General features: G+C 46.2%; 1 protein-coding gene across 1 annotated transcript in view; it reads right to left on the reverse strand.

The window, feature by feature from the left end:
* Positions 1-5623: 5623 nt before the first annotated feature.
* LOC306928670 (E3 ubiquitin-protein ligase Jade-2-like) overlaps positions 5624-20002 on the reverse strand; it is a gene marked incomplete at both ends in the record, with an annotated part of 54115 nt that continues 39736 nt past the window's right edge. The window contains 5 exons of the mRNA XM_079508940.1: positions 5624-5755; positions 7613-7777; positions 8724-8953; positions 9938-10307; positions 14007-14123. Of these exons, the coding sequence (XP_079365066.1) occupies positions 5624-5755; positions 7613-7777; positions 8724-8953; positions 9938-10307; positions 14007-14123 (1014 nt within the window). The remainder of the gene's footprint in view (positions 5756-7612; positions 7778-8723; positions 8954-9937; positions 10308-14006; positions 14124-20002) is intronic.

The raw sequence follows: 20002 nt of genomic DNA on the forward strand, positions 1-20002 counted from the left end.
AATTACTACCAACAATGTCAAACTTTTAGCTGACATTGGGTTCATGTTTATTGTTTTTCTTTCCCTTTTTATTATCTTGTGGGTTCAGGGCTAGCCGAGGAGGAATTCAAATTATCAGGCTCACGCACACGCACACGCACACACGCGCACACGCACACGCGCACGCACGCACATGCACACGCACACGCACACGCACACGCACACACACACACACACACACACACACCAACCATCGGGCTCAGCCGTGCACGCCACACACCCACACACAGAGAGACACACGCCACACACCCACACGCTGACTTACCATTGAGCGAGCTCTGCATGTCCCGTAATTATTTTCCCCAACATTGGATCAGGTTAAGAGGAGAGAAATGATTCTCTGAAAGCAAATTAACCCGGTGAAATCCCAGGGATCCCAGGCTGATCCTGGGACCTAATCACCGCTGCTTAGGCCTACGCTGCACTGCTGCCCCGGCAGACACACACACACACACGCTGATCCTGGGACCTAATCACCGCTGCCCCGACACACACACACACACACACACACACACACACACACACACACACACACACACACACACACACACACACACACACACACACACACACACACACACACACACACACACACACACACACACACACACACACACACACACACACACACACACACACACACACACACACACACACACACACACACACACACACACACACACACACACACACACACACACACACACACACACAGATCCTGGGACCTAATCACCGCTGCTTAGGCCTCCGCTGCACTGCTGCCCCGGCAGCTCAATGGAAAATTAAATGAGGAGAAGTGAAAAATAGACGCCAATTATTTCATGGCCTCGTTTGTTTGGGTTTGTTTTGTTTTTTCAAGCCGCTCTCTCTCTCTCTTGGGCTTGTTGTGAAATGCTAGGTGATTGGTTTATATTCAAACCTGATGTTGGCCGGTGAAGAGCGAGGTATGTTGAGTAGCATACCACAGCGATGAGCGAAAACGTCAACCGGCGCCACAACACATTCTGAATTATTTGTTTTATAATTAAATTTGATTTAAAAAGAAAGAAACAAAGAAAGAAAATAACTAATGTTTTCCAGAGATCCCCTCGTGACTGTGATTTTGAGGCTGTTTGGTGCAACATAAACCCTCTTTTGGAAAACGTTCCGTTGGTATGAGGAATTTATTTTTGACGGTGTCGTGCAACGCAAGGAGTTCTTCTGAAAACTGTCATGATTTACAAGACATTTATGGAATCGAACTTAGGTCTAAATGGGTTAAGTCATAATAAGGGTGCCGGGTCTGTCAACTTGCGGGTTTCAATTCCAACCAGGGGGTGATAAACTGACAGGGGATAGCATGGCAACAAGGGCGATCAAAAGAGTAAACCAGAGGACAAGATTCTTGGGCAGAATCTCCTCCTTTATTAACAAAAGGGCCCTCAGGACCTCATACTGCCCATTTTTGACTATGCTTGTACGTCCTGGTTCTCCAACATCTCAATGGCACAGAAAACCAAGCTTCAAACTTCCCAAAACAAACTAATCCGACTTCTTATTCACCTAGGGCCCATGACCCACCTATATGCGGAGCATTTTGACAGCATAGGCTGGCTCAGGGTGGAAGACAGAGTCAAGCAGTTGAAGATGAGCCTGACATTCAAAATTGTAAATGCAACTTTACCCTCCATGCCCTCAGTACCCACTTACTTGACTAATTACTTTAAAAAAGTGAGCAATACCCACAGCTATAATACTAGAGGGAGCGTGAACAACGATCTGGTGCCACCCATTTATAAAACAAATATGGGCAAATTCACCTTTCAAAGCACTGCTACCCAGGTGTGGAATGCCCTCCCCCCATCTCTCAAAACAAACAAATCTCTGGCTTCCTTCAAGACAGGCCTAAAAATTCACCTATCAGCAGGTCAAAGGGAGAGGAGGTGATCGCCCCAGCCTCTTTATACTAATAATCCCCTTCCGATTAACTTCAGCCCCAACCTATGCATACTGTATATTTCATGTTTAGAGGAAATTGATATGCTGTTATATCAACTGTTGTTACTGTTGTTAAATTAATATTCATGTCATGTGAGTGGATGGGACCCGAATGGAAACAAGGCCGCAAGGTCTTTCTTCGGTGTAATCCTTTTTCGGACAAAAAACTGACTGTACATTGTGCTGTTTGCATTTATATGTTGCCTAATAAAATATTCAATCAATCAAAAAAATGGGTGTTTGCTAGTCATCCATCCTCTCTGCCCTCGCTTTCCAGCGGAGGGAAGCTTGTTCTTTTGGACGCCATGAATGAATGAAAAAAAAAAGGGGGAAAAAAGAAACGAAACGAAAAGAAGGAAACAAGCCAGCGTGTTAATTCATTAATAGCTAAGTACCAGTCCAGGCCCCGTGTTCTTGCCAAACCAAAGCAAACTCTATCCCAGCAGACTCGGATTGCATCAGGCTGTGGGCTGCCCACTGCCATTCATCCCCTGGAACGCCACACAGATGGCGGTTTGAAAAGCACGACTCCCGTGGACGCCAGCCACCCACTGCAGCGCTTCTCAGACATTTTCATGTCAAATTGATTATTTGGTTTATTTGGCCACAGTCAGACACCCATCTGAAAGGTTCCCGGTGCCAGGGAACCTCATAAGAGAAGATCTTGTATTTTTCTCCAAACTTTTCCAAAAGATTTAAAATGGTTAAACTGATTCCCCACGTTGAGATGTACTGACCAAGGCATGTATCAGAGGAAGCCTCAAACAGAAACGTCTGGTGTAGGGTGTAGGGTTACAGTATGTCCGGAGGACATGACCAGTCGACTAGAGGTTATAAATATAGTATGTATGAGGACATGACCAGTCGACTAGAGGTGACAGTGTGTAAGGGGACATGACCAGTCGAGGAGAGGTTAGTGTGTAAGGGGACATGACCAGTCAAGGAGAGGTTAGTGTGTAAGGGGACATGACCAGTCAAGGAGAGGTTAGTGTGTAAGGGGACATGACCAGTCAAGGAGAGGTTAGTGTGTAAGGGGACATGACCAGTCAAGGAGAGGTTAGTGTGTAAGGGGACATGACCAGTCAAGGAGAGGTTAGTGTGTAAGGGGACATGACCAGTCAAGGAGAGGTTACAGTGCTGTGCAAGGGGACATGACCAGTCGAGGAGAGGTTAGTGTGTAAGGGGACATGACCAGTCGAGGAGAGGTTAGTGTGTAAGGGGACATGACCAGTCAAGGAGAGGTTACAGTGTGTAAGGGGACATGACCAGTCGAGGAGAGGTTAGTGTGTAAGGGGACATGACCAGTCGAGGAGAGGAGGAAAGTGCACACTCTGGTAAGAATCATCCAGCCAGATTTGAGGTATTATTATTCTGACATCAACAGGGAAACATTCTGTTGGTCTGACCGACTTCAGAACTGCCAGTAATGACATTATACTGTCTGCCGCCCACTGTGTCCACTACTATACCACCCCAGATACTAACTAGTACTGCTACAACTACTGTAATAACCACCATCATCATGATCATCATGTTATGACCCTAGTGTAAATGGTAAATGGTGCATTTATATAGCGCCTTTATCCAAGGCGCTTTACATAACTTGTGCATTACATTCACCCATTCACGCACACATTCATACACCAATGGCGGCGGAAACCATGCAAGGCACCAACCAGCACATCAGGAGCAATTAGGGGTTCAGTGTCTTGCTCAAGGACACTTTGACACGGGGAACCCGGGTTCGAACTGTGTCCCTTTCCTGGGGGAGCATTCTGTGAAAATGGCTTATTTCAGCAAAGACATTTAGCGTCAAGAAGTGAAAACAAGAGTGCTAACACGGTTGTAATGACAGGTTCATTTGTACTATAGGCTCTGGCCTAATACAATTTAACCTGTCATTAGAACCTTGTTATCACTCTCAATCATACATCTCCATTCCTTCACATTCTGTCCTCTTCTACTAATCCTCTCCCCTCCCCTCCAAATGTTGTTGTTGTTGTTTTTTTAATTACAGACATTCAACAAATCCAAGATTTCAAGAGCGTGACATAAGACCTTTCTTCAGCTTATTGAGAAATAAGCTGTGACGCATTACGAACACATTTCCATGACATTTCCATAAAATGCTTTTTTTCTCAATTGCTTTTGGAGATGGGTCATCTCTATTTCTGGTCGTGGAAACCACTCTCTTTAAAACTAAAAAATTAAAAATAATAAATATAAAAAATCAACTAGTTTAACCCATTTTGGGCGGGAACCCCTTTTGGTGTTAGCATAGAAATAGAAACATAGAAACATGGCTTTTTCAGAAAACTGTCAGGATGTAGAAGACATTTTTTTTAATCTGATCTCAGGTTAAGGTGTTCAAAACAACAGGAAATATCTGACTAAGAGTGACTGCATCTTCCTCAAATGTGGAGGCTAGTGGATAACTGCCTATAGCGTCAGCTCCTTAATGTGGAGGCTGGATAACTGCCTATAGCGTCAGCTCCTCACATGTGGAGGCTGGATAACTGCCTATAGCGTCAGCTCCTCACATGTGGAGGCTGGATAACTGCCTATAGCGTCAGCTCCTCACATGTGGAGGCTGGATAACCGCCTATAGCGTCAGCTCCTCAAATGTGGAGGCTGGATAACCGCCTATAGCGTCAGCTCCTCACATGTGGAGGCTGGATAACTGCCTATAGCGTCAGCTCCTCACATGTGGAGGCTGGATAACTGCCTATAGCGTCAGCTCCGCTACACCGTTTACCTCACATGTGGAGGCTGGATAACTGCCTATAGCGTCAGCTCCGCTACACCGTTTACCTCACATGTGGAGGCTGGATAACTGCCTATAGCGTCAGCTCCACTACCCCATTTACCTGGTCCAGATAATAACCCTGAGTCAACACTGAGCTGCAGACAGCTCCCCGAGTACAGGAGTCACCCAGCATGAGGTACATGAGGTACATGAGGTACATGAGGTACATGAGGTACATGAGTCACCCAGCATGAGGCCGGCGGACAAAATGATACAGCCATTCCATGCAGGAATAAAAGCATCCCCCAAAGGCCTCGTTCTACAGCAGAAAGCATCCCCCAAAGGCCTCGTTCTACAGCAGAAAGCATCCCCCAAAGGCCTCGTTCTACAGCAGAAAGCATCCCCCAAAGGCCTCGTTCTGCAGCAGAAAGCATCCCCCAAAGGCCTCGTTCTGCAGCAGAAAGCATCCCCCAAAGGCCTCGTTCTGCAGCAGAAAGCATCCCCCAAAGGCCTCGTTCTACAGCAGAAAGCATCCCCCAAAGGCCTCGTTCTACAGCAGAAAGCATCCCCCAAAGGCCTCGTTCTACAGCAGAAAGCATCCCCCAAAGGCCTCGTTCTACAGCAGAAAGCATCCCCCAAAGGCCTCGTTCTACAGCAGATGTCAAGCATTCAGCTTTGCAACATTAGCAATGAAATGAGGTACATGAGGTACATGAGTCACCCAGCATGAGGCCGGCGGACAAAATGATACAGCCATTCCATGCAGGAATAAAAGCATCCCCCAAAGGCCTCGTTCTACAGCAGAAAGCATCCCCCAAAGGCCTCGTTCTACAGCAGAAAGCATCCCCCAAAGGCCTCGTTCTACAGACGAAAGCATCCCCCAAAGGCCTCGTTCTGCAGCAGAAAGCATCCCCCAAAGGCCTCGTTCTGCAGCAGAAAGCATCCCCCAAAGGCCTCGTTCTGCAGCAGAAAGCATCCCCCAAAGGCCTCGTTCTACAGCAGAAAGCATCCCCCAAAGGCCTCGTTCTACAGCAGAAAGCATCCCCCAAAGGCCTCGTTCTACAGCAGAAAGCATCCCCCAAAGGCCTCGTTCTACAGCAGATGTCAAGCATTCAGCTTTGCAACATTAGCAATGAAATGGAAATTAACCACATGAACCCCATAGCGTCCTTATTCTGGGTTTGTCATGATGCTATAGGCGAACATTTTGGCGAAAATAGTTCGATCTACAAGCTCACAATGGGTTGCAAAGTGACACATTGAGTGCATGCTGTTTGGCTATTATTTTGCAATGTGATGGGCAATTAAGTATATAGATTGAAGTGGCTAATAGTAAAACTACCTCTTGTCAGAAACAACCGATGAATCTCAAGTTAATTGGATCGATGAGTGCCATTTTAAACAAACACGCCCTCTCATCAAGTTTAACCACATAAGCCCTACAGTATACACTTCGTTGTGCGACGAATAGCGGAAATAGCCGCATGGTGACGTACTGTGATCTGATAGATCAGCTATGTTTGATCGTTTTTGCCCTTATGTCATGCCCAAAATAGGGACGCCGGGTTGTAAGCAGTTAAAAAAACCAGAGAGTAGTTTATTTGAAACAGCCGAGTTCCCCAAAATGTTAGACAAGGGAGCCAAGTCTCTGTTCAGAATATCAACAGAGATAAATCATGCTTCTGCCTCAGAGTCGCAGGCACAACAACGCGTATGAATTATAGTTTTAAAGTTGAACACTGGGCAGTCACTCAATCAGTATCGAGAGGCGTTGAGCCAATTCAATTTTGCCTGTACGCTTCAGGCATAATGAACTAATTATCATTAATTTTATTCACAAAAAGCCGAAATCAACTTCCTGCAATGATAGCGAGATTTTCTTTTTTAATTAACCCCAGGAAATATGAATATGAAATGTTAGCCGCCAGAAAAACGGTAGCAAAATTCCATCTGTGTACACACACTAACACGGCGGTGCATGCGCGTGCAGCCACATGCTCATACACGTGTGCACGCAGCCACGCACGCACACACACACACACGCACGCGCACACGCACACGCACACACACACCACAAAAATATGAAGGTTACCCGCCTAGCAAAAATAAATAAACAAAGCAAAGGCACATTTTCAAGCGGGATCATTATGAAGTGATCAAACATGAACATTTTTACTACACGTACACACATTTTACTACACGCACGCAAAACACGCCCTATCACGCACACACGCACGCACAGTCCATTACGTTCAGAACAAGCCAGCTCTGTAAAAGCTTCTATCCTAGCACCTTAACTACCTTGATGTGACGTCTAGACAACTTGTCAATATCAGTAGTATCATTTCACATTTCCCTCTTATCCTTTCTCAGAGCTCAACATGCTAATCCCAATGTAAGTACTGTATGTATGGATGTATGTATAACCAGACAGTGGCCTGTGGTTAGAGTGTCCGCCCTGAAACTGGGAGGTCGGGGGTTCGATCCCCAGCCGGGTCATACCAAAGACTGCCTCCCTGCTTGGCACTCAGCATCAATGGGTTGGATTGGGGGTCAAATCAACTAATGATTCCCGAGCGCGGCGCACGTTGCAGCGCACGCTGCGGCTCACCGCTCCAAGAGATGGGAGAACTAATTTCACTGCGGTAACGTGTGTGACTAATCGCACGACTTTTGTACAGTACTGCACGTATTGTATAACTCTAATCTGCACTTGAACACACAAATAATGAACCACTCGGTTCTATCGTATGAGTGTTGTCAATTCAAACGTCTAGCGGTTGAGCAGAGAATGTTTGAACTGAAGAGATGCCAGTGGACAGACAGACAGACAGGTTTCCTTCCACTCACCCTCTCCAGGTCCTGGCGGAGGTGAGTGAAGAGCTTGAGGCGTCTGTAGAGGACGTCCTGCTCCTGCTGGGCCAGGTTGTCCACCTCGTCCCTCTTCAGGGACACCAGGGGACGGTTGAAGTTGGCCTTCCTTCTCAGCTTCCAGAACTGGTACAGGAAATCCACCTTGGAGTTGGAAAAAAAGAGAGGCATCGAAAAGGTTCAGGCATGAAAAAAAGTCTAAATCCCGCCATCCCAGAAAGCCAGAGAAGATCTCTGTCTGATTAGAGGGGGTACATTTCTTGGGAGAGACCTGTTATTGCCACTAAAATGTATTGTTAGGCCTGGGCCGTGGCTCAGCGGTCCAGGCACCTTGGCTGGTAATCCAGTCTGGCAGTGTGCTCCCGATCCCGACGGCCTTTACTGCATGTCACCCCCCCCCCCCCCCCCCCCCATCTCTCTCCCCATTTCCTGTCAGCCTACTGTCTGTCCCTCCATACAAAATATAAAAATAAAGGCGAAAGCCACAAAAAAAAAACTTAAAAAAAAAGAAATGTATTGTTATTCTCTCAAACTTTTGGCACGCTCTAGCTGCACCATCATTTCACATGAATCCTAGAATCTTCATTCAGACTTCAAAAACGTTTGTCATGTATGGCTGTCCCGATACATCGTATCGTATCTGTCCCGAGTCGGCGCGTCAGTCATATGATCACCCAACATGGGAGGGTTTGGATGGAACATCTTGTGTCAGACAAGAAGAGATCAAGCCCACACTGTCTAGACTTGTGTCTAGTGATATTTGTCAATGTTGCATCACGTGCCACTGTACAATAATGTCACAATGTACCATATCCACAAAACTATCTATCTTGGCATCTTGGTATTAAAGGCACTGGAGCAACTTGGATCATTGGCTTGGAGCCTTTTTCTGTAGGGTGGGGAACAACATATTTCTCAGATGGGGGTCGGCAGCCAAATACTGAAAATTCTGGGGGTCCTTGACATGAAAAAGGTTGAGAACCACTGACATAGAAAAATAGTTATTTCTGTTGTGATTTAGAAGACATTTGTAGAATCTGGTCTCAGGTCTAAATGGGTTAGCACATCAAACACAATGATGTTGTGTTACCTGGCAGCTGGGCAGCGCCAGTCCCTCGGCCACCTCCCTGGGGTCCACCAGCCGGTAGAACTCGTCGTCCAACTCCTGGAGCTTCTGCTTGCGCTGGCTCACCTTCTGGTCTCGCTCAGCCTGGCTCACCTTCTGGTCTCTCTCGGCCCTCTCCAGCGCCAGACACGGCACCACCACCGCCCTCGGCTCCGGCTCACCGCACCCCAATCCTCCACTTCCTCCTCCTCCTCCTCCTAAAAGGTAAAAGGGCTCAGTTTTTAGTTGAAGTATCAGTATTGTAATGTATACGGAACACTGTTAATTAAAAAGTCCAGAATTCAAAATTGACTTGAGTAAAAGTACAAAAGTATTGGCATAAAAATATACTTAAAAGTACCACAATTAAAAGTAGCCATTACACATAATGTCCCATTTCACAGGTTTCAAATGTATAAAACGTAAAAGAAAAAATTGATTTTATTTTCAAAAGGCCGAAATATACAGAGCTGAAGTGGTTCATGAATGTTTGGTAATAATAATCAAATCTACAAAATAAACAAGTAACTAAATACGCCTCACAAATAATTGTAGAGGGGTAAAAGTACATTCTAAAACGGTTAGTCCCAATACTCGATTCTGATTGGCTGGTTACCGCCACGTGACCGTTGTAAATCTCACCGATAATCTTGATTGATTGATTGCCTTACAAGCCCATGCCGTGGGGCGTCTAAGCACCGCCCGGCTCATATGACTGTGAATGTGTGGCTCCGGGCGGCCTCGAAAACACATCAAGCGCTTCCTATTCCCCCGTCACACTGGCTGACTAAAAACAAGGAAGTGTTGCTCACTCTGGTGGGCGCAAAGCATAGCTACTTTTGTGAATGTAATAGTTTTGTTAGGTTAATATTGCTATATGATTGTAACCGTTTTAGAAAAGCAATAAGCCACGCAAGGCCCCAGTTTACCGTGGATTTTATAATGGGTGAGAGGGTTGGAGAGACTCGCTGCGCTCGTGTCTCACCACGCCTCTCACCCATTATAAAATCCACGGTAACCTGAGACCTCTTGTGGCTTATTGCTTTAATATTTGCCTCTTAGCTGTAGTGGAGTAGAAGTAAAATGACAGATAATTGGAAATACTCCAGCAAAATAAAATGAAAAGAAAAAAAATAAAGAAAATGTGCTCAAGTACAGTACTTGGGTAAAATGTACTATAGTCACATTACACCACTGACCGCCATTCATCTGATGACGCTGCTCCGCCACTCTGAGCTCGGGACTGGCGCCCGGCGTGGCGGCGGCGGCAACGGCGGTCCAGTCGGGTTTGGTGACGCTGTGAAGTCCGTTGGTGGCAGCGCTGCTGCTGCTGTGAACTCCGTTGGTGGCGCTGGTGCTGCTGCTGCTGGTGGTGGTTGTTGAGGAGGTGGTGGTGATGGAGCTGTGCTCCAGGGTGGTTGTTGAGGAGGTGGTGGTGATGGAGCTGTGCTCCAGGCAGAAGGACTTGAAGCGGACCTCGTCGTTCTCGGCCAGGATGGTCCTCATGTCCAGTCCGTGGTCGAAGGCGCACGTCACATGGAAGGCCACGACGCAGGCGGGCATGCAGCACTGAGAGGGACGCCATGGGGGGGGGGGGGGGGGGGGGGGGGAGAGACGGACGGGACGATCAGAAACACAAAGCATTAGGCATGTAACGATATATCATATATCGACATATATCGATATTAATCCCGATTCATTGAAATTAAAAAATCGAGCTAGTGTGTGATGTGAAATGTGAGCTTTAGTCATATTCCATCATATTCAAGTGCTTTTGGAGAGAAATGATAGTCACTTTCAGTAGTAGAGCACTGTAGAGGGGAGCTGTGTGTCTGTGACTGTGCCCAGGTGATGATGGTCGTTCATACTCATCAAGGAAGGCAATTATGTTTCTGCACTGTCAAAAGTAATGCTACTTTTTTGCAATGTAGTTAAATAAAAAATCTCAGGGGGGGAAGATAAATTATATAAAATTTAAAAAAACGGTAATTTTTCTTTAAAATATATATATTTTTTAATATCGTGAAAAATCATATCGTGAACCTCATATCGTGATACGAATCGTATCGTGAGTTGAGTGAATCGTTACATGCCTACAAAGCATGTAGTAGCAGGTACGTACTGTATGTACTCATGATGTTTAGAACATTGGCATCATGTTCTCCCATTGTTTTTCCCATAATTATTGATTAATCGTAATCAACAAAAAAGTTGATTGATTTGAAGTCATCACCCAGGCCTATGTGCCAGCAGATGGAAGGGAGGTGAAAGATATGAAGATGAAGGGAGAGTTTGGGAAGCGGCGGTGGGGGGATGAGGAAGAAGGGGGGGGGGATGTTGGGAGAGAGGGAATTATAGGGAGAGATGAGATAAGAGTGAGAACGAACAAGGACATGAGAGACAGGGAGAATGCTTTACAGTATGAATTCTGTTTGTAAGGTTTTAAGATGTGGAAACTGAAGTGCCAAGTGCAAAACAGTTTTGGCTTGTTAGCGCAAGCTTTGCTTACAACACGCACGCACGCACGCACGCACGCACGCACGCACGCACGCACGCACGCACACAGTCTTCAACTACCCTGACAGTGTACTACTCGTCTCAGAGCTGTGATTAAGTCAGAGGAGTGGGACGGAGGTTGTGGTCCAAAGCTGAACAGTCACAAGTCACCAACAACAAACATGCCTTCCTCTCTGTTTGTTTGTGTGTGTATTATTTTATGTGCGCGTGTAGCGGCCCGTTATCAAAGCTGATATGGAAATTTGGCCAGTGTGCGTGTGTGTGTGCAATCTATGCCTGCCTCCCTGCCTCCCTGCCTCCCTGCCTCCCTCCCTGCCTGCCTGCCTGCCTATCCAGGGCATACATCCAGGGCATAACCCAGGCCCGTCCAGCCGAATTACCACAAACGTACTGTGCGTGCCGGTGATGACCCCAGGGTCAAGTTCGAGGTCAATCGGCTAGACTCTGTGCAGTGCAGAGTGAGAATTCAGTCGGACAGAGAACTGAAAACCAACAAATGATGTGTCTGTTCATCTGTGGAAGAAACACTGAATCTCTGACCCATCAGCATCACAGATACCTTTATTGACATTATCATTGTTGTTGTTACACTTAAAAAAACTACTTTTTTAATATGTATGTGACGAATAAAGATTGATTGATTGATTGATTGATTGATTGATTGGGTTGGCTAAGCTTTGTGTCACATGTTTGCCACTAGTGGTGGAGAGCATGGTAGAACACTGCAGGACTTCTATCTCCCATGTATGCCCATCATCAACACAACATCAGCAGTTCAGGGATCCCTGTCCCCCATCCTTACTGTTAGGAGCAGTGGAGAAGTGCCATGAATACAGTGCCCAGGGAGCAGTTAGGGCTGATCATGTGCCTTGGCAACCTTCTGATTACAAGCTGACCTCTCTAGTCTCTAGTACCCACTCAGCTACGGCTGCCCTAAATGTGTGTATGTCTCTGTAGTGAACAAACGTGAGGTGTAACTTGTAAGTGGCCTGTGCGTGCGTGCGTGCGTGCGTGCGTGCGTGCGTGCGTGCGTGCGTGCGTGCGTGCGTGCGTCCTATTGATTACAGTAAAGCCAGGAGTAGGACTTCCAAAGTGTCTACAGTCCGGATGTTGTGACAGTATCTGTGTGTCTTTGTCCGTTTTGTGTATGTGTTCTTACATTTCCTAGTGAGTTTCCAGTGTCGGACATGTTTTTAAGTAGAGTTCTGACTGGGTGTAGAGTTGTTCTGACTGGGTGTAGAGTTCTGACTCGTCTGGTTCTGACTAGAGTTCCCACTGGGTGCAGAGTTCTCAGTGTTGGGTTTTAGTATTCGAGGAGTGGAGGGGTCCTGTCATTTCGTGACAGGACATTTTGTGTTGTGCTTATGGTGTGCTTGGCAAAATGCCAACTGGGCCAGATCCCTCTATAGCTGAATATACTGGCTGTCAGACACAAAATAGTTTCTCATTAATAACATAACCCATTTTGGGCGGGAACCCCTTATGGTGTTAGCATTATGTTATGCTTTAGCTATTGAAAAATAGCAGATCTACAAGCTCATAGCGCGCCACCGAGTGGCGCGCTACGAGCTTGTAGGTCTGCTATTTTTGAAAAATCGAAGAACGAACATTTTTAGAATCTGATCTCAGGTCAAAATGGGATAATCTACAGTATACATATTTTTTAGACAATTTTCACCTACAGTATAATTCCCAAAATAGGTCTGTGAGGTTGGAAGTAGTACTGTACATTTCCCCCAACCGTTTTGTGCAATCTTTGCAAAGCCATAGAAACGGATCCAAAACTGCACTTCTCTTCAAGAGGCGGGTTGTGGAGTGCAGGTTGGATCAGGGTGTGTCGCTGACTGTCTTCCTGAGCTGGCACAGCAAGCCTCCAGCTATACAAACAGTAGATAGACTGCTTCCCTGTGGAGTCAAGGACTTTACCTGTACTTACCGCTAATCTGCCGTATCAATACTGTAATGATGTATGGCTTGGCTGCTACACAAACACACACAAAATGCACACTCATCAACCTAATGAATCTCTCTCTCTCTCTCCTGTATCTCTCTGCACAACTTCTCCCTCTCCCTCCTGCCCTCCCATCTTTCTCATCTATCTCTACATCCTCTCTCTCTGTATCGCGCACGCACGCACGCATGCGCGCACACACACACACACAAATACAGTGGAGCTAAAGTCTGGGGTTTGGAGGAGCCCTGGTGAGGAGGTTGAGAGAGTTCAAACACACCTACTGGCACGCAGCAGGAGGCACACAACTACCATTACTGTACTGTTACAGGGCTGTGTGTGTGTGTGTGTGTGTGTGTGTGTGTGTGTGTGTGTGTGTGTGTGTGTGTGTGTGTGTGTGTGTGTGTGTGTGCACACACTTGTAAGCACAGATGAAGAAAGAGGATGAAGAAAATTGTGTGAAAGAAGGAAGGCATAGGAGGGGGAGAGAGAGAGAGAGAGAGAGAGAGAGAGAGAGAGAGAGAGAGAGGAGGATGAGGCAGGAAGAAGAAGAGGAGTAATGTGTGCAGGATAGAGTGATGAGAGGAAGAGTGTAGGAGAGGTAGTCGCTGGAAGATAAGGTGAGAGTGAACCATGCTAATGAACATAGAACGAGGGATGACAGAAAAGGGGAAGAGAGATAGAATTTGTGTGTGTGTGTGTGTGTGTGTGCGTGCGTGCGTGCGTGCGTGCGTGCGTGCGTGCGTGCGTGCGTGCGTGCGTGCGTGCGTGCGTGCGTGCGTGCGTGCGTGCATGCCTACCTGTATGCAGGTGCCTGTGTGTTCTCTACACATGCTGCAGGACAAGGCCCATCTGTTGGCAGGGATGTGGGACACCTTGGTAATGGGCTCCATCTTCTCTGGGCAGCCTATACTCACCTGTCAGATGAGCAGGACACACACACACACACACACACACACACACACACACACACACACACACACACGCACACGTTACACAACGAGTGGGTAAAGCCGCCTGCAGCATACTGCAAACCCCGCCACTTGCCTAAACCAAACAAAAGTCCTTAGACTCTAGAGGACAATTTGCTATTTTATCACTGCCTAAGCTCTGAGTTCTGGACCCGAGACCCCGCCCGCCTGCCCAGGCCAGACACTGAAGTGCTCCGACGTGCTTTGGAATAAATTGTCTCGGCGACAAGACAGAGAGGACAAAGTGTGTACTATCTCACTGCATTAATTCATTGACATCTGGTTGTGTTTGTAGTCGCTCAGAGAACGATTATCTCTTGTTCAGCCAACTTTTCTTCAAAACTATGCATGGTGCAGTTGCCGGCAGACAAAACGATATCAATCACAAGGCACAGTGAGTGTCTGAACGATCACATACCATGTTCGGCTAGTGGAGGTGTTCGGCTAGTTCGTAAATCTGAGGTATAAGAAATTCCAAACCAAATATGAGCAAGGCCAAAGTTCTTAAAGTATGATCTGGCCTTCGCTTGCGAGCCCCCTGTGCCAGGCACAAACATTCCTTTGTCCCTGTCTCTTTTGCACATTGCACATTAAATGCTGCTGTGGGTATGTCAAGGAGATAACCTTATGAGCACTTTATTGGTCTCGTGCCTATATGCACACGCACTTTCTATGGCCAACGTGCACTTATTGCATAGCATTGATTGATTGATTGATTGAAATATTTATTAACAGTTTGCAGAATTACAATACATTCCAAGCACAAACTCAATACAAAGACTGTTAACTGTGAGTGGACGACCCAATTAAGCATTACACTTGTTTACAAGAAGGTCCACCATGTTCAATTCATCAAAACATTTAGAGACGTACAAATAGACACTTCTATATAGTCAAAGAACAGAACAGGAATTCATCATAAAGGAGGTAAAAAGGGAAAAGAAACATATACAGTGAGGGGAAAAAGGGGGGGGGGGGATTCAGATTTTACGGGTGCCAGTTTCGAATTGCAGCCATCCGTAGGTGCCCTTTGAGAGTGGTTTTGAAGGAGTCAAGGGATTCACATGTCTTAATGACTGTTGGTAGGGCGTTCCACATTTTGGTGGCATAGGAGCGAAAAGAATTTAGTCCCTTGTTTGTGCCGAATCTGGGTTGTACATGGTTTGTTGCACTCCCTCTGGTGTTGTGGGTGTGGACTTCGTTAACATTAAGGAAGTATTTAGACAGGTACATGGGTATCTTAGTGAAGTATTTAGACAGGTACATGGGTATCTTAGTGAAGTATTTAGACAGGTACATGGGTATCTTGGTGGTGTATTTAGACAGGTACATGGGTATCTTAGTGAAGTATTTAGACAGGTACATGGGTATCTTAGTGAAGTATTTAGACAGGTACATGGGTATCTTGGTGGTGTATTTAGACAGGTACATGGGTATCTTGGTGGTGTATTTAGACAGGTACATGGGTATCTTAGTGAAGTATTTAGACAGGTACATGGGTATCTTAGTGAAGTATTTAGACAGGTACATGGGTATCTTGGTGGTGTATTTAGACAGGTACATGGGTATCTTAGTGAAGTATTTAGACAGGTACATGGGTATCTTGGTGGTGTATTTAGACAGGTACATGGGTATCTTAGTGAAGTATTTAGACAGGTACATGGGTATCTTGGTGGTGTATTTAGACAGGTACATGGGTATCTTGGTGGTGTATTTAGACAGGTACATGGGTATCTTGGTGGTGTATTTAGACAGGTACATGGGTATCTTGGTGGTGTATTTAGACAGGTACATGGGTATCTTGGTGGTGTATAAGCACACTTGCACTTTAATGGATAACGTGCACTTTACTGTACGTTTGGTATCTGCTATGTGTACTGTTTATGTTTTTATTTGCATTGTTTCATTTGTTTGATGTACTGTCTATATGCTGCAACCCAATTTGCCCTAACACGGCCCCCTCACTCAGTATTAGGAGGACAGTATGAGTCACAACACCAGAACCAAGGACGGATGTTTTTTCGATGAATCTATCATGGTTAAAATGGAGTATGAAATTACAATGGGTTTGTATAGGAGGAAGGGGGCATGTCTGATAAAAATGAATAACAAATATCTAAATACTGAGTCGAGCAACTTAAAAAACCTGCTGGGGTGTTCACAAAAGCCTGAATAGACGATGAAATGACCCCACATTTTATTTTTGAAGGTTATCCTCCCCCTCTTTCCGGCTTCAATCCCTTTAACACACTTCGGACCCAAAAGGAAACGCATTAATTCATTTCAGTCCGACCAGAAGCAGGGATAAAATACATCCCCACCGGCGATACAAACTAATGACACGGGGAGTATCATAAGCAGAGAAATAGCAAATTGAACCCTGTCTGCACTTAACCCATTTTGGGTGGGAACCCCTTTTGGTGTTAGCATTATGTTATGCTTTAGCTATTGAAAAATAGCAGATCTACAAGCTCATAGCGCGCCACCGAGTGGCACGCTACGAGCTTGTAGGTCTGCTATTTTTTTTAAATGACTGACGACTGACATAGAAACATTGCTTTTTCAGAAAACTGTCAGGATGTAGAAGACATTTTTAGAATCTGATCTCAGGTCAAAAATGGGTTAAAACTATCGCGAATCTTGGGCCGATCGCTTTTCGAGGGGGCGACAACCGTTGCAGAGTGTTTTGTGGCTGCAGAACGGCACGGGATGAACAGTTGATTTGAAATGCCAGTGGCCTGACGGCGTGGCGCTGAATGCAGTCGACAAGTCATTGAAGACTGCCAAGCAGCCGTGCAGGACAGGGTCGAGTGGAGAGCACTCGTCATCCAAAGTGCCATTCCTTCCTTCCGCTCCGCTCTCTCCAGCACTCTATTTCAAACTGTGAAAGCATGGCCTTTATAGACGGAAAAAAGTCGTTCCTCTGCCTGTCACTGCGCTAACAACTGGCTGATGGGATGGGGTTTTAGTTTAGGCTCTCTTTCGGTCTTATCCCATTTTGACCTGAGATCAGATTCTAAAAATGTCTTCTACATCCTGACAGTCGTTCTTCGATTTTTCAAAAATAGCAGACCTACAAGCTCGTAGTGCGCCACTCGGTGGCGCGCTATGAGCTTGTAGATCTGCTATTTTTCAATAGCTAAAGCATAACATAATGCTAACGCCAAAAGGGTTCCCGCCTAAAATGGGTTAAAGATGCACTTCTACAAACATTTTCTGCATTTGGTTGATGTGTTTTCTAAGCTTCCCCGATGAAATCCTCTTCCAGTAGTTTCTTGCGCTCTGCATATCTCCAGTTTTGTTTGGAGGAGACAAATACTTGACAAGTTGCATTTATTAAACAGAGATAATTTTTTTCCGAAGGATTTATACCACACATGTTGGAAAAACCAATAAAAACAATGTAATAATAATAATAATAAACCACACATGTGAAAAGGCATGTTTCCACATAATAATGTGTGGGATCAGTTTACAGAAAAAACCTAGAAAATGTCAAGTGAAATCAGCATTGGCAGTTTGGCACGTATGACATCGTTTTCAGGTGAACAGCGTCTGTGAAGTCGCAGTTTGGGGATGTTTCTGTTGTGTTGATACTACAGTAGATTAGATATGGGTATTTGTCACCATCCATTGTTCAAGCTGTAGAGTTTGATCACAGATCCAGTGCTTTTCACAATTAAGCAATCAACAATGGCAGAGATTGTAGCATTTTGAACCACTTAAAACCCTACAGTGTTGGTCCGGGGACCTCTAGGTGTCTCTATACTCTATACTTTTTTCCACGTCAAATATCTTTGCCGAAAATAACTGAGCGACAAGCTCACAACACATCGCGATGCGTGCGCACGTGTGTACAGTATGTGTGTGTGTGTGTGTGTGTGTGTGTGTGTGTGTGTGTGTGTGTGTGTGTGTATTTGTGTGTGTGTGTGTGTGTGTGTGTGTGTGTGTGTGTGTGTGTGTGTGTGTGTGTGTGTGTGTGTGCACGCGTGTCTTCTTCCTTCCCCTCTTTCCGGCTTTTCAATTAGTTCATATTATTTCCAAGCAGTTGGTTGAAAAAGAAGAAGAAAAATCGTATTAAATCTTAACGACCCCGGTGGCAACAGGGGTGGGGGTCATGGCATCAAATGAAAAGCTGTTTAAAGAGAGAGACTTGAAGTGTGCATGCGCGCATGTGTGCGTGTGTGCGTGCGTGTGTATGCGTGTGTAAGAGCCATTTAAAAATGGATAAACGGCGGGCTACCATATCGCTGCTGTTGGGTGCGTGCGTGCGTGTGTGTGTGTGTGTGTGTGTAAGAGCCATTTAAAAATGTATCCCTCATGGATAAACGGCGGGCTACCATATCGCTGCTGAAACCTCTTAGTTATCACCAAATTTCAACTTCTTATGTTTTCTTTTTATGATCTTTTATGGATCCATAGGAACACAATTTAGTTTTTGTCAAATGTAGAGGTACATGCATACCACAGCAGGAGGTATGTATCAGTTCACGCACACACACTCTCTCTCTCTCTTCTACTCTTCTAAACTAAGTCAGAACTCCTTTGTGTGTTCATCCAGAAACACTAGTCAATCTGTACTGTATGATGATCCCACCAGAAACACCCTTGTGATGCAGGGTTAATGGTGCATGTGTGTACCTGCACACCAGAGCGTGTCTGCATGGGTTCGTGTGTGTGTGTGTGTGTGTGTGCGCAACCGTGCAGTGTGTGTGTTGAGGTCTATTCTGTGAACTGGATTGTTCCATCTCTCTCTCTCTCTCTCTCTCTCTCTCTCTCTCTCTCTCTCTCTCTCTCTCTCTCTCTCTCTCCCTTGATCCCTCACTCTCTCTCCCTTCACGCCCAGGCGGCTGTGAAATCCTCATTCTCTGTGCCGCTTATCAACACCTCTTTAACGCATGCATGCACACAGCATGTATATACACAGTCATGCACACAGCACACAAGCACGCACGCACGCACGCACGCACGCACGCACGCACGCACGCACGCACGCACGCACGCACGCACGCACGCACGCACGCACTCACACACACACACACACACACACACACACACACACACACACACACAAACAACCAACCTACACATAGAAACAAACACGCAGACAGAGAAATGCACAGAGCATAAATGTGCCGACAAGTGCGTATGTACACACACACACACACACACACACACACACACGGGTACATACCCCACAAACGCCCACAAACAGACAGCGAACCGTTCCAAGTCGCGCGCCCAAGCGTAAATTAATTGCTCCCTCTCATCCGATAGAAGAGAAACAAAAGCAAAGGAGCAACGAAAACAATTAGTCCAATCAAGGGTGACAGAAGGCAATTACAGCTAAAAGGTTTGGCGATGCCAAAAGCCACTCCATCAAGCACGCTCTGTCGTCGGAGCGCGGGGGACCGACCGAGGCCATGCATTTGAGCTCCGCCGCACGACGGTGTCGCGCGGGGGCGAAAATAGCCGGTCTGCAAGCTCACAACGCGCCGCGGGCGCGGCGCGTTGTGAGCTTGCAGATCGGCTATTTTCAGCATGCAATGCCGGCATACGACGAAGTACACGTCACACTTGACTGACTGACTGTCTGTGGAGTACACGCCCCCCCCCCCGTCTTTTCCCTCAGATGAGGAAGGAACAACATAATAACTCGTTCGGCGCTTTTGAACCGAGTGCCGTTTCAAAGCTGTCGGTACAGATTGCGTGTGGCGTGCAGCTCAATGCGGAGGATGGCGTCGAGACGTGTAGGACAGCAAAAGAAAAGGAAAAAAAGCCCGCCGCCTCTATTCATCCAACAGATGTGCTTCCGTGGCACATTC

The sequence above is a fragment of the Electrona antarctica genome (assembly GCF_951216825.1).
Source record: "Electrona antarctica genome assembly, chromosome: 8".
Lineage (NCBI taxonomy): Eukaryota > Metazoa > Chordata > Actinopteri > Myctophiformes > Myctophidae > Electrona > Electrona antarctica.